The sequence below is a fragment of the Salvia splendens genome, chromosome 7, assembly GCF_004379255.2.
Source record: "Salvia splendens isolate huo1 chromosome 7, SspV2, whole genome shotgun sequence".
Lineage (NCBI taxonomy): Eukaryota > Viridiplantae > Streptophyta > Magnoliopsida > Lamiales > Lamiaceae > Salvia > Salvia splendens.
In genome coordinates, this window is record NC_056038.1 from 8,406,671 (window position 1) to 8,419,445 (window position 12,775).

The following is a 12,775-nucleotide window of genomic DNA, read 5'->3' on the forward strand; positions in this document are numbered from 1 at the left end:
ATAAAAAAATTTCATTGTATTAAGTAAATGATCACTTAAAACATTGTATTAAGCACCCATCGAGGATTGTAAAAGAAAAGGTTTGAGTCATTAGACAGACAGGTCATGATGCCCCATAGCTTGATTTTCATTGTTTGTAAGCAATTCTGTAACACCAACAGAGATTTTCTTGGACATTTGCAAATGCATTGGGTTTATTGCATCTATTCTTTAGCTTGAATTTTTTTATATACGTTATAACTTATTCAACGATAAGCTTTTCTTTCTTAGAAGCTACGTATGTTCCTCACCTTTTTTTTATATACTATTGATTCCATAGTATTGTCCGCATGATCCTCTTGATTCCATAGATTTTGCATTATCTCATTCTTGTTCGGAAATAAACACACAAACACAATACGATGTGTATCTCTATATCTAGGGGCGATGATGCTAAGCTAGATGAAACAAGGAATGGTGAGTATATGAATGGAGTGTTAGTAAAAAATTGGTCTCATTCATAGAAATAAAGAAATTTCCTAAAATTGAGTGTTTCTTTAGGAAACTGCTCAAAGAGAAAGAAATTTCTATTTTTTTTTGGAAATAGGGCGAGTATATGAATGGCACGTAATACATAAATCGGGTATGGTCCGCCAGTGTTAGCCCATGTCGTCTCCTGCACACTCTATTTTTCATATATGTCAAATCTCATATATTCAAGAAAAAATATTTTAGTTAAAATGTGCGACTGATAAGAAAATTTTCAAATATTTATACGAAATATAGTTGTTGTATTAGCTCAAATCTAATGCTGCTTATTATAACAATTTGATGGATATATACTCTATGAAATTACTTAAGAAATTAAAAATAAAACTAATACTTCAATATTCATCATGTCATGAGTTTGTTGCAAATTTTGTTATAATCTAAGAACTAGTAGTAGTAGTACATTTTCATAGTTAATACTCCTATTAGAATTGTCAATTCCACTTTTACTATAAATAACAATGTCATAGTAGTTCTTACTCTATAGTCTATATTCATAGCATGGTATACAGCAGCTTGTTGTTTGAGACATACTGTACTACATCATTAACCTTATGATTCATCCACATCTTATAAAATCATTAATCACAATTCTACCATACTCTTCATTCATCATATCATTATCAAAGAAAAGAATACATAGAGTTCTCCTCAAGCAGCTAACCACACACTCTTGCCTTGAGATCAATGGCAAAATTATTATTCCATGAGTACAAATAGTCTAATATTAATACAAATCTCATTTTCTGGGTAGTAGGTTTATAGTTCACTCTTTAGTTTTATTTAACAGTTTCATGAACTATTTCATAATAACATTGTCAACCATTAATTGTTCAAATGAATTCCAAATAATATTTTGCTGGAAATATATACAAATTCCTAATATCATTATCAATGTGAAATTTTTTTGTCGTAATCTTTTTTTCCTATGAAAAATCAATGTGGAGATTAACCAAGAAAAGAATCTGAAGCAAAATTAAAAGAAGAAAAAAAAATGAACCAAATTCATTAGGATTTAATTCTATATAAGTGTTGACAATCGATGAACAATTGCATTTAAAACTGGGTTGTTTTGTTTTGGAGAAAAATACGAAAATAGGTGAATAATTGCAAAGAAGATTTTATTTGGTTTATATGTGATGGAATTTGATTCAAATAAAACTATATAGTAACATGTTATTTGGTTAATGGAAAAGTTCACTATCGCGACAAAATAAAAATTACGAGGACCTACTAAAAAACAGTGTATGAGAATTTAATGAAAAAAATAGCATAGGGACTTAAAGATATGTTTTGCCTAATATAGATATAGTAGATAGCTACTGGCTAGTAAAGAGCACTAATACATCATGTAGGTTATTCAATAAAAAATTTAAATCATGTAGATTGTATGACAATTTATTGTATATGCAGATTTTAAATTCTGACGATTTAATATTTGGGAAGCTAATCATACACTTATATAAACACATTTTGTTGAGAAATTGATTTTAAAAAATACTGCAAATTAAAGAACTATACATTAGAAGGGCCGTTGAAAAAAATCAGTTAAAATATATGGAAAACTAAAATAAGATAATTAGCGAAAAGCTTAAAAATGCGTACCAATAATTTATTTTTAAAATATATGGATTTGGATTAATAAGAAAATTACTATAATGCCATTTGCTATGAAACAGATTCGAATACAATGTTTCCCCAATCCATAATACTAATGGGCCTAATGTTATTTTTTGAAAGCCCAGTAAGAATTGCTTTGATTTTTTTGTTGGGTATTTCTATACACTTGTTCTGCTAAAATAGAAAATAAACCATAGTAGTATACATTATGGATTTGTTTTTGGGGTCATGGTATTCTCAATTTTAGAGACTCCAAATTTGTAATCTCAAAACATCTTTAACTAAAAATCTTAGAAAGTTTGAGACAAATGGACTATGGAAGTAAAAGATACTATCACATAAAATTAGGCCTAAACTCTGGGTAATATTTCATTAGTTTTTTCTCTATCTTTGCCTCTCAGAATACTCTATGCAACATATGACCAAATAAACAGTTATGGAACTCGTGATCATAATTGGAATTAGAAGATTGAACATTTTAGATGGTCTCACTCACAAAAGAATATAGATGTAATAAAAAGTGAGATGACAGCTAGTACTATGTTAATTGCACTGAAATAAACATCATTGAGTTCATGTTAATTCATATCTTCAACCAAATACCCCTAAGAAGAAGAGTTCTAATAAAGAAAATACAGAGGTCATCCATCACCTCACAACAATACTCATCAACTCTACCCTTCTTATTTCTGAGGCTTCTTCCATAGCACACCAAACTTCCTCAGCACATTCACATTCTTCTTCTTGAACATTTCATTATCAAGATCATCCGCGTTGGACGAGGGGATGTTCCTCATCTTGTTGTCCATTGACCCCGTCCTCTCCACTGCGTGCCCGTTGTTCCCAACCGCTAGCATGGACGCAGCCACCTCCGCTGCCTTCCTCCACTGATCCGACTGCACCTTCAGCTTCCGCAGCTCTGCCTCCATCTCCGCGTTGGCTGCTTGCGCTGCCTCCAGCTGCTCAGCAACGCGAGCTGCCTTCCTGTTGCTCCTGTCCACCTCCTCCGTCATGGACCCCACCTTCACCAGCGCCTCCCTCTCTGCTACTCTCGCTGCCTCTAGCTCTGACATAGCCTCGCTCCTCGTGCTATTGTAAGCCTCCATTTCTTTCCTCAATGCTCTGTTTTCCTCTGATATGTTATGGTATTGTGCTTTAATAGTCTCATTTTCTGCTCTCAGCTCGTGCTCCCTGTGGCCGGATAACGCGTTCTCCAACTGCATTATGAGGGCGTCGTTCTCCTCAAAGATGCTCTGCAGCTCAGTCTCCTTATCCATGAGGTTTGACCTCAGCTCCTCGATTTCATAGCTGCATTTTCGAAGCTCTGCCTCCAACTGAGCCTCTCTCTGCCCTGATGTGGACTTGATCTGTTCCACAATCTCACAAGCGTGCTTTACTTGCTCTGCGCTCTGAGCTTGATCCTCGTTCCGCCTCATCTCAGCAACAGCTAGAGCAGATCTCAACTGCTCCACTTCAAGCTTCGCAGAGGCGAATTCTGCTTCAATTGATGATACCTTTGCCTTCTCGTCTTCAACTTCACCATTGAGTTTCCCAACAAGCTCTTCTAGAAGCTCTACACGAGCCTTCGACTGTTCCAGCTCACTGGCTGCAGCCTCGTAGACTCCCGTGGCTTTACAACCATCCGACCTGAGCGTCTCCACCATCTTCTTGACTGTTCCATCTTCTTGACTTAGACTCTTATGTTGGTTTTTTCCAATTTAGGTAAGAATGCATTTGAGGGAAACTAGTGTTTCAAACTGAACTTGTTGACTGGAGGAACAATAAAATTAACTCAGGCTTCTACTACGCTCATTCAGATAGCACGCAGCCTACTCCAATCTATCCGAGCAGCCAAGTCTAGGATACGTTATGTGGGGGGAAGGCTACGATACAACCAGTGCTTGGATCCAGAAAGGAACCTGCAGGTCCATTTCTTGGATCGAGATCTCTTCCCATACCGGGGTCTATGGGAGGAGGAGGACACGAAGAAGGCCTAGCCTGCGATAAACGGGAGAGAGAGGAAGCTCGAAAGGCAGGTGTTGTCTGGCCTGTGGGAGTATGAATGACATCAACACTAGAATGTGTTTGCAAAGTTATTTCTAAGCATCATTAGAGCTCATTCCTATGTTAACACTTAGTTCTTGACCTTGGACTTTTAGGATAAAGCTAAAAAGCTTAGGAAAGAAACTAAGAAAAACATACACAGTAAGTTTTAGAGCATTAGATACCTAACCCCACACACACCAAGAGAAAGCAGGAGGCGAGAGAGGAGACGGCGTCTCATTCACAGAGTGTGGAAGGATATACTATCTCATGAGGCAGACCATTGAGATATGTTCATACTCTGGCTGCTGGTTGCTTCCACCTTCCCTTTTTTTGTTACAGTCACAAGTCACAAGAGGTATGCATATTCTGGTGGGAGAAGCAGATTTCGTGCTAAAACTGTCGTTCATCTTCCTTAGTTGCAGGCATTTCTAGTTCAAGATGCTTATTGTTTGGGAAATGTGAAGGGAGTGTATATATATCTAATCAAAGTCCTAGAGAGAAGCTATCTCTGTTTGATGAGGTGAAAGATCGTATAAAGAGAAGGCAGACAAATCAAAAGGAGGAGAGTCGGTTGACGAATCGTTGCAGAAAATGAAACACAGAAACCATGACGAATTCGACTATTCAGCTTCCTCTGACTTGGCTAGCTTAGAGTGGAAGAAAATGAAGATCCCTGATTTCTCTATGAGTAAACAACATACATATTATACATAGTTGAAAATTTCAGTGCACATTTTAACAAAGCAATAGAGCAGTAAGTAGTGGGATAAACAACAGCATATAAAACAGTAACAAACATCCCATAAGCAGCAGATCCAAACAAACATAGCAACAAACAATCCATAAGAAGATCCAAACAAACATAGCAAATATTCAAAAGGGTGGCAATGTTATTGTGATCCAAACCACCAATCTAGTACCTGTTTCTTCTTCATCTACTCCTCCTTGCCGTCCTTCTCATCATCGCTTTCGTCGTGATCGCCGAGATAGGTGTCTTCGTCGTAATCATTCTCCTCCAAGTAGAACTCAATCATTTTCTTTCTTCCCTTCATGAGGAGTTGTTGTTGTTCCAGAGTAAGGTGCTTCTTCATCTCAGCCTTGGTTAAAAATTTTATCCAATATAATTGGTCATGAGCTTCTTTGCGTCTGCTCTTCATCCAGTAGGCCTTCTTTTCATCCTTACCCCGACGCCTGATCACCTCGTCGAGAAGGGCCAGAGGGAACTTACTGAGACTCATCGGACAAGGCTCAAAGCTTCGGCAAGGAAGCCCCTCCTCGATGTAGTTTCCGCAAGCTCGGCAGGTTCTACCCGAAACAACCTTGTGACATTTCCTCCAATGTTCTTGCACGGCTTCATGGCTTCTCATCCCATTTCCCTTGCACCATCTCTGCCCCCTGTTGCATTTGTAGAGATGGATTCTTGCTTTTTCATTTTTGGCTGACATTCTGGCATACATTCTCACAGCCCCAAGCTTAGAGAGCTTAGAGAGAAAGAAAGTGTTGGATTTGAATCAGTCGTTGGTCAAGAATAATGCTCCAAGTCTGTTGGAGTCTGTTGGAGTCAAGAAGTTGTTTGAGATTTTTATGCTATGTTTCCTTATTTTCCTGTTTCAGTTGTACAGACGACTTTGTCTTCCTTGTTAGGCTATTTAAAGCCATTTCCTACTGCTATTAAACTCATCGAAGCTTATTCAGCTTTTGTTAAGTATTGTTTGATCTCAGAACCAACAAATCTGGCATCAGAGCCAGCAATATAAAGTGAGAGAAAGTGTGCAAACACAGCGAGTGAAATGGGAGAATCGAGCAATTTTGCACAACCGAGCATACCAAAATTCGATGGGGATTACGATCATTGGAGTCTTCTCATGGAGAATCTTCTCAGATCAAAGGAGTACTTCGATGTGGTGAAAGATGGAGTTGAAGAACCTGTCAATGAAGAAGTGCTGACCGAAGCACAGAAGAAGACTCTTGCTGATGCAAGATTAAAAGATCTGAAGGCTAAGAATTATTTGTTCAGTGCTATTGACAAATCAATTCTTAAGACAATTACCTTGAAAGAAACCTCAAAGCAGCTGTGGGATTCAATGAAGACTAAGTATCAAGGAAATGCACGAGTAAAGCGTGCACAATTGCAGACATTGAGGAGAACGTTTGAATTGCTAGAGATGAAGAATGGAGAATCCATCTCCGATTACTTCACAAGGGTGATGATGGTGGCCAATGATATGAGAAATAACGGTGATGATATGCAAGATGTCAAGATTGTGGAAAAAATCTTGCGTACCTTAACCGAAAACTTCAATTACATAGTGTGTTCAATTGAAGAATCCAAAGATATTGACAGCCTATCAGTCGATACGTTGCAGAGCTCATTACTAGTACATGAGCAGAAAATGAGAAAGCCGAGCAATGTAGCAGAGGAGCAGGTGCTCAAAGTCTCTCATGAAGATCGAAGAGGCAGAGGAAGAGGGTTTAGCCAAGGAAGAGGAAGAGGAAGAGGAAGGTTTAACAAAGCAACAGTGGAATGCTTCCGATGTCACAGGCTCGGACATTTTCAATATGAATGTCCGATGGAGGGTAAGGCGAATTATGCGGAGATAGATGAAGAAGAAGGTGATGTACTTTTGATGGCGTACACACCAATCCAAGAAGAGAAGGAAGAGGCATGGTTTCTTGATTCAGGTTGTTCCAATCACATGAGCGGAGACAAATCCTGGTTTTCTAAGCTTGATGAAGATTTTCGATGCTCAGTGAAGCTGGGAAACAACTCTCGTCTATCAGTGATTGGGAAAGGTGATGTGAATCTATGCGTTAATGGAAGATCTCTTATAATTTCAGATGTATATCTGATACCGGAATTAACAAGCAATCTGGTGAGTTTGGGACAATTTGTGCAAAAGGGATGCGAGATTCTGATGCATCATGGAGTATGCAAACTCTATCATCCGGATTTGGGACTTATTATGCAGTCAAGGATGACCACAAATAGGTTGTTTAAGATTATGGCGACTAAATATAGCATGGTTGCTACAGAGGAATGCTTGAAAACCACAACGATGGATGATCTACAACTCTGGCATCGAAGGTATGGGCATCTAAACTACAAGGGGTTAAGAAAGTTGAAATACCAGAACATGGTGAGAGGGATACCACACCTTAACACAGAAGGAGCCGAAAAATGTGTCAGCTGCTTGGTAGGCAAGCAACACCGTGAAAGCATTCCAAAGAAGAGCTTGTGGCGTTCATCACGGAGATTGCAACTGGTACACTCAGACATTTGTGGCCCTATTTCTCCAACATCAAACAGTGACAAGAGATACATCCTCACCTTCATCGACGACTTTAGCAGAAAGGTTTGGATATACTTCTTGTCACTAAAATCTGAGGCTTTTGTTTTCTTCACTAGATTCAAAAACCAGGTGGAGAAAGAGATTGGAGAAACGTTGGCATGTTTGAGAACGGATAGAGGTGGTGAATTCACATCGAATGAATTCAATGATTTCTGTGAAGAAGCCGGGGTAAGCAGACAACTCACTACCGCTTTTACTCCACAACAAAACGGAATTGCTGAGCGCAAGAACCGTACAATAATGAACATGGTTCGATGCATTTTGAATGACAAAGGAGTTCCTAGGATATTCTGGGCGGAAGCAGCAAAATGGGCTGTGCATGTATTGAACCGAAGTCCAACCTCGGTGATACAAGAGAAAACACCTGAAGAAATATGGAGTGGAATGAAGCCTACAGTCGACTATTTCAGGGTATTTGGGTGCATAGCACATGTTCATGTTCCAGACCAAAGGAGAACGAAGCTTGACGATAAAAGCACCATATGTGTGCTAATCGGAATGAGCAACGAATCAAAGAGTTATCGTTTATACAATCCGACAACAGAGAAGGTCATAACAAGTAGGGATGTAATTTTCGAAGAAGAGAAAGGATGGGATTGGGGACAGAAAATAAAAGAATCAGAGGCTGAGCAATTGGTCTGGGAGGATAGAGAATCAGAAGTCGAGGAAAACATGGAAGAAGCGGTTCAGGAACGTGAAACAGAACAGAACGAGGAAGGTGTTCAAGATACAGTACCGATTCCTATTCAAACTCCTACGGCTCAGAGAATCAGAAGAAAACCCGCGTATTTGCTGGATTACGAGACCAGAGGGGAAGAAGAAGATGAAGAAATTGCTGGTCTCGTATTGTTTGTCTCAAACAACGATCCTGTAACCTTTGATAAAGCCAGTAAAGAAGAAAAATGGGTAAAAGCCATGAAAACAGAGCTGGAGTCAATAGAAAGGAATGGCACTTGGTTTCTCACAGAGCTTCCAAGTGGAGCAAAGAAGATTGGAGTTAAATGGATTTATAAGACGAAGCTTAACGAGAAAGGAGAGGTTGACAAATACAAAGCTCGGTTAGTAGTCAAGGGTTATGCGCAGGAAGAAGGGGTGGATTACAGCGAAGTCTTTGCTCCTGTGGCACGTTGGGATACTATTCGTATGATCCTAGCAGTGGCAGCTCAGAAAAACTGGTGTGTTTATCAGTTAGACGTAAAGAGTGCCTTCCTTTACGGCGAACTAACGGAAGATGTTTTCGTGGATCAACCAGAAGGATGCATAAAGGAAGGAGAAGAGCACAAGGTATACAAATTGGTGAAGGCACTATACGGCTTAAAACAAGCTCCAAGAGCTTGGTACAGTAAGATTGAAGCCTATTTTGTCAAAGAGGGCTTTCAGAGATGCGAGTACGAGTACACACTTTTTGTTAAGACTGAAGAAGGTGGCAGGTTTCTTATTGTCAGTCTTTACGTAGATGACTTAATCTTCACAGGAAATGATGAAGCGATGCTTAAGGAGTTCAAATCATCCATGAAAAAAGAATTTGAGATGACCGACTTGGGAAAAATGAAGTACTTCTTAGGTGTTGAGGTAACACAAGATGAAGATGGGATCTTTATTCATCAAAAGAAATATGCTGGGGAGATTCTAGAGAGGTTCAAATTGCAGAATGGAAATGAAGTCAAGAATCCTATCGTGCCGGGAGTGAAGTTATCAAAGGAGGGAGATGGAAATAGAGTTGATTGTACGCTGTACAAACAACTCATTGGAAGCTTGATGTACATCACAACGACAAGACCTGATTTGATGTTCGCAGTTTGTTTGCTGAGTAGATACATAGCGGATCCCAGAAATGAACATATGCAAGCTGCAAAACGAGTGCTACGATATATCAAGGGTACTCTAGGATTTGGTGTGTTTTACAAAAGAGGAATGACGGAGGAGTTGACAGTTTACACAGATAGTGATTACGCCGGTGACGTTGACAATAGGCGTAGCACAAGCGGCTATGCATTCTTGCTGAGTGGAGGAGCTGTTGCGTGGGCCTCAAAGAAGCAACCGGTAGTTACTCTATCTACTACGGAAGCTGAGTTCATTGCTGCAGCATACTGCGCTTGTCAGTGTGTGTGGATGAGGAGGATTTTGGAAGAATTTGGGTTAATGCAGTCAGGTTGCACGACAATTCTATGTGATAACAATTCAACAATTAAGTTATCAAGAAATCCAGTTCTTCATGGTCGTAGCAAACATATCGATGTCAGGTTTCATTTTCTGAGAGATCTCACTAAGAATGAAGTTGTGAAATTGGTTCATTGTGGAACTAATGATCAGATTGCAGACATATTGACTAAGCCATTGAAGCTGGAAGCTTTTGTTCGTTTAAGAGAGAAACTTGGAGTTTGCGAGAGAGTAAACTGAAGCTAACGCTTTCAGTTTAGGGGAGGCAATGTTGGATTTGAATCAGTCGTTGGTCAAGAATAATGCTCCAAGTCTGTTGGAGTCTGTTGGAGTCAAGAAGTTGTTTGAGATTTTTATGCTATGTTTCCTTATTTTCCTGTTTCAGTTGTACAGACGACTTTGTCTTCCTTGTTAGGCTATTTAAAGCCATTTCCTACTGCTATTAAACTCATCGAAGCTTATTCAGCTTTTGTTAAGTATTGTTTGATCTCAGAACCAACAGAAAGCCATTGGAAATGAGACAAAGTGCAAATGATGAAACAAATTGAAACAAAGTGAAACATTTTCGTACTATAACCAATCCAAAAACAATGCAAATTAATGAAAATTTGGGTTGAATTTGAAAATATATCAAAATGTGGACAGGGGGTTGAATTTGATAAACTCTGGTTCATTTCGAAAAAGCACGACGGCTATTGAATTAGGATTCTGAATCCAAGTACAAATTGCAGAGCAGAAAAAGTAAAAGAAACTGCTCTTCGTTCCCCTGCAATTGCAAACGCCTAACCACAACAAAATCGCAAAGAACCACAACAAAATCGCAAATCAGAATTGCTAATCTCAACCTTAACCAAAGATAAGAGAGATATATATGAAGAAACAAAATGGATTTGAGAGAAATAACAAAATGGATTTGAGAGAGAAAGAGTTTGAATGGATTTCAGAGAAAAGAAAAGAAAACAAAGTGGAGTGAGAGAGATGCTTCGACAGGGGTGGGTATAGATATAGATATATCAGGAATGTTAGATTCAGGGAGCACTTTTTGTACACTAGGCCTATTTTTGGTAATGGGCTTAATTTGTTAGTGCACTAATATAACTGAGCCCTACTTGTGGCAAGAGCCTGAATTTGTGAATTCATTCATATTATAAAACCATAGTGCTATATTAGTATATAGTACTCCATATCTCCTCAGCATTAATTAATCAATTAACGTTGAGATATTATTTACAGAGCTGCACAACATAATTACATTACATGTGGAGTATATTCTAGTACAATATGTATTAATTCCACCTATATTCTTCTAGTCTTTGCACTATCCATTACATGCTCCTTCATTAATTTTTTTTGTCCATCTAATATACAAAGTTAAATGGAGTAGTAAATTTTTAAATGAGTTAAAATATGGTGGATGGATGTAGTAGTATTTTTTTTTCTTTTTTTTTGCGTTTTGACTACAACAAATTTCATATGTTGACTATACTATACTATACTATACTTCTTCACATTTCTTCCTTGTTTAATTAATTTACGCTATCTAGTGTGTGACATTTACGTAGTACTAGTATTATCATCTTGTTGCTCTCATAATTTATTAGCATATGCATATATTTAGGTGAGATGTAAATTGCACTTTTTTTGTCATTTTTTTACTTTTTATTTAGGAGTTAAACCTGCCCATTAACTATATATGCACTAAATATGTCATTTAGACCATACATGAAATGATATTAAATAATCAATTGGGTAGTTTCTTTGGGATTTGCAGTTTTTGGTTTTTCCTTTCTTTTTCCTTTTTCTTGCGTTTTTCATTTGTTTTTCTTTTATCAAATGGAAATAAAGTGATTAAGACTATCTCAACCAAAATCGCTGATCAATTTAAGCAATTTCCACTAATAAATGAGTAAATCACCAACTAATAACAGTACTCCAATTAAAGTCCATTTTTTTTTCTTATATAATATTCTTATGACTTATTAATGCTAATTCATAATATCTAAGCTCAAAATGAGAGTGATTTCGTAAAAAATAAAGTTATAGGCTCGATTGTTGGTGGAGTTTATGTTTTAAAATTTAAATTTTCTCAGGGCACAAGCTCAAAATGAGAGTGGTTTTGCAAAAAATAAAAATAAAAATATTATAGCTAGACTCGATTATTGGTGGATTATTTAGTTTGAGTTTATTGATAGGAAGAAATTGAAATGGGCTGCTGCCACTCTATGGAGTGGACCGGAAAGTCACCATTGATTAATCTATGCACACTTGTATTTTGACTAGAAAAATTCAATAAAAACATCTCCCAAATTAGTAAATAATGAATTTAAAACCCCAACAAAGCATTTTTTTTTATAAAATGAAAAAAAATGGTCTTAAACTTTTTTTTTATATGTTCATTTCAACTTGAGGGTAATGGTAGAAACAAAGAGAAGTTTTATGAGATGATAAGAGCAAAGAAGAAAGTTCTACTATAAGTACTACTCCATATTGCTAGATTTCAACTTTCAAGACAAGAAAATTATCCCACCACTTTAGTGGGATAGAATTAGCGTGAAATACTAGTTCCATATTCTTTTGTGGGTTAGCCACGTTTCTTCATAGAAAACAATAGATAAAAATCTTATGTCCTATACTAGAGTTCAGATGCTTGATTTCACTTACATTTATTTTGCTTTTTGTATTTTTAAATTTGCGAAGCAATTCCTTTCATGCCTACCCACATGACATGGCTTATTATTTTTTCTTTTTTTTCCTCCATTGTTTAACATATGACTTTTGAGATTATGTCATTAAAGTTTAGTCACCAATTACATGCGGTGAACAATATGTTATTAGTACTCCTATTAAGGTATCAAAATGGCGATCCTACTGTCCTAACCCAAATACTCTATATATGGTCATATGTGGGCAAAGTTATTCTAGACATCAGTACAAATTAGATTAAAATCAAGAAAATTTTGATGAAAGTGGGAAATGATCTCATCTTTAAAATATTAGTAATAATGATTAAATATATTTAACAGTTAAAGATAATATAATTGAAATTGACTAAGTTATTAAACTATCAAAAT

The 12,775-nt window shown here is 37.3% G+C and overlaps 2 protein-coding genes across 2 annotated transcripts; both read right to left on the reverse strand.

Moving 5' to 3' along the window:
- Positions 1-2,831: 2,831 nt before the first annotated feature.
- LOC121810351 (interactor of constitutive active ROPs 3-like) lies at positions 2,832-4,601 on the reverse strand. The gene is made up of 2 exons (XM_042211142.1): positions 4,473-4,601; positions 2,832-3,845 (listed from the first exon to the last, which is right to left on the reverse strand). Exons 1-2 carry the CDS (start codon positions 4,599-4,601, stop codon positions 2,832-2,834), a joined length of 1,143 nt encoding a protein of 380 aa, XP_042067076.1.
- Positions 4,602-4,858: 257 nt separating this feature from the next.
- On the reverse strand, positions 4,859-10,153 carry LOC121740902. Its single transcript, XM_042133555.1, has 2 exons — positions 9,975-10,153; positions 4,859-5,693 (listed from the first exon to the last, which is right to left on the reverse strand). Exon 2 carries the CDS (start codon positions 5,649-5,651, stop codon positions 5,130-5,132), a length of 522 nt encoding a protein of 173 aa, XP_041989489.1. The 5' UTR covers positions 5,652-5,693; positions 9,975-10,153; the 3' UTR covers positions 4,859-5,129.
- Positions 10,154-12,775: the final 2,622 nt, after the last annotated feature.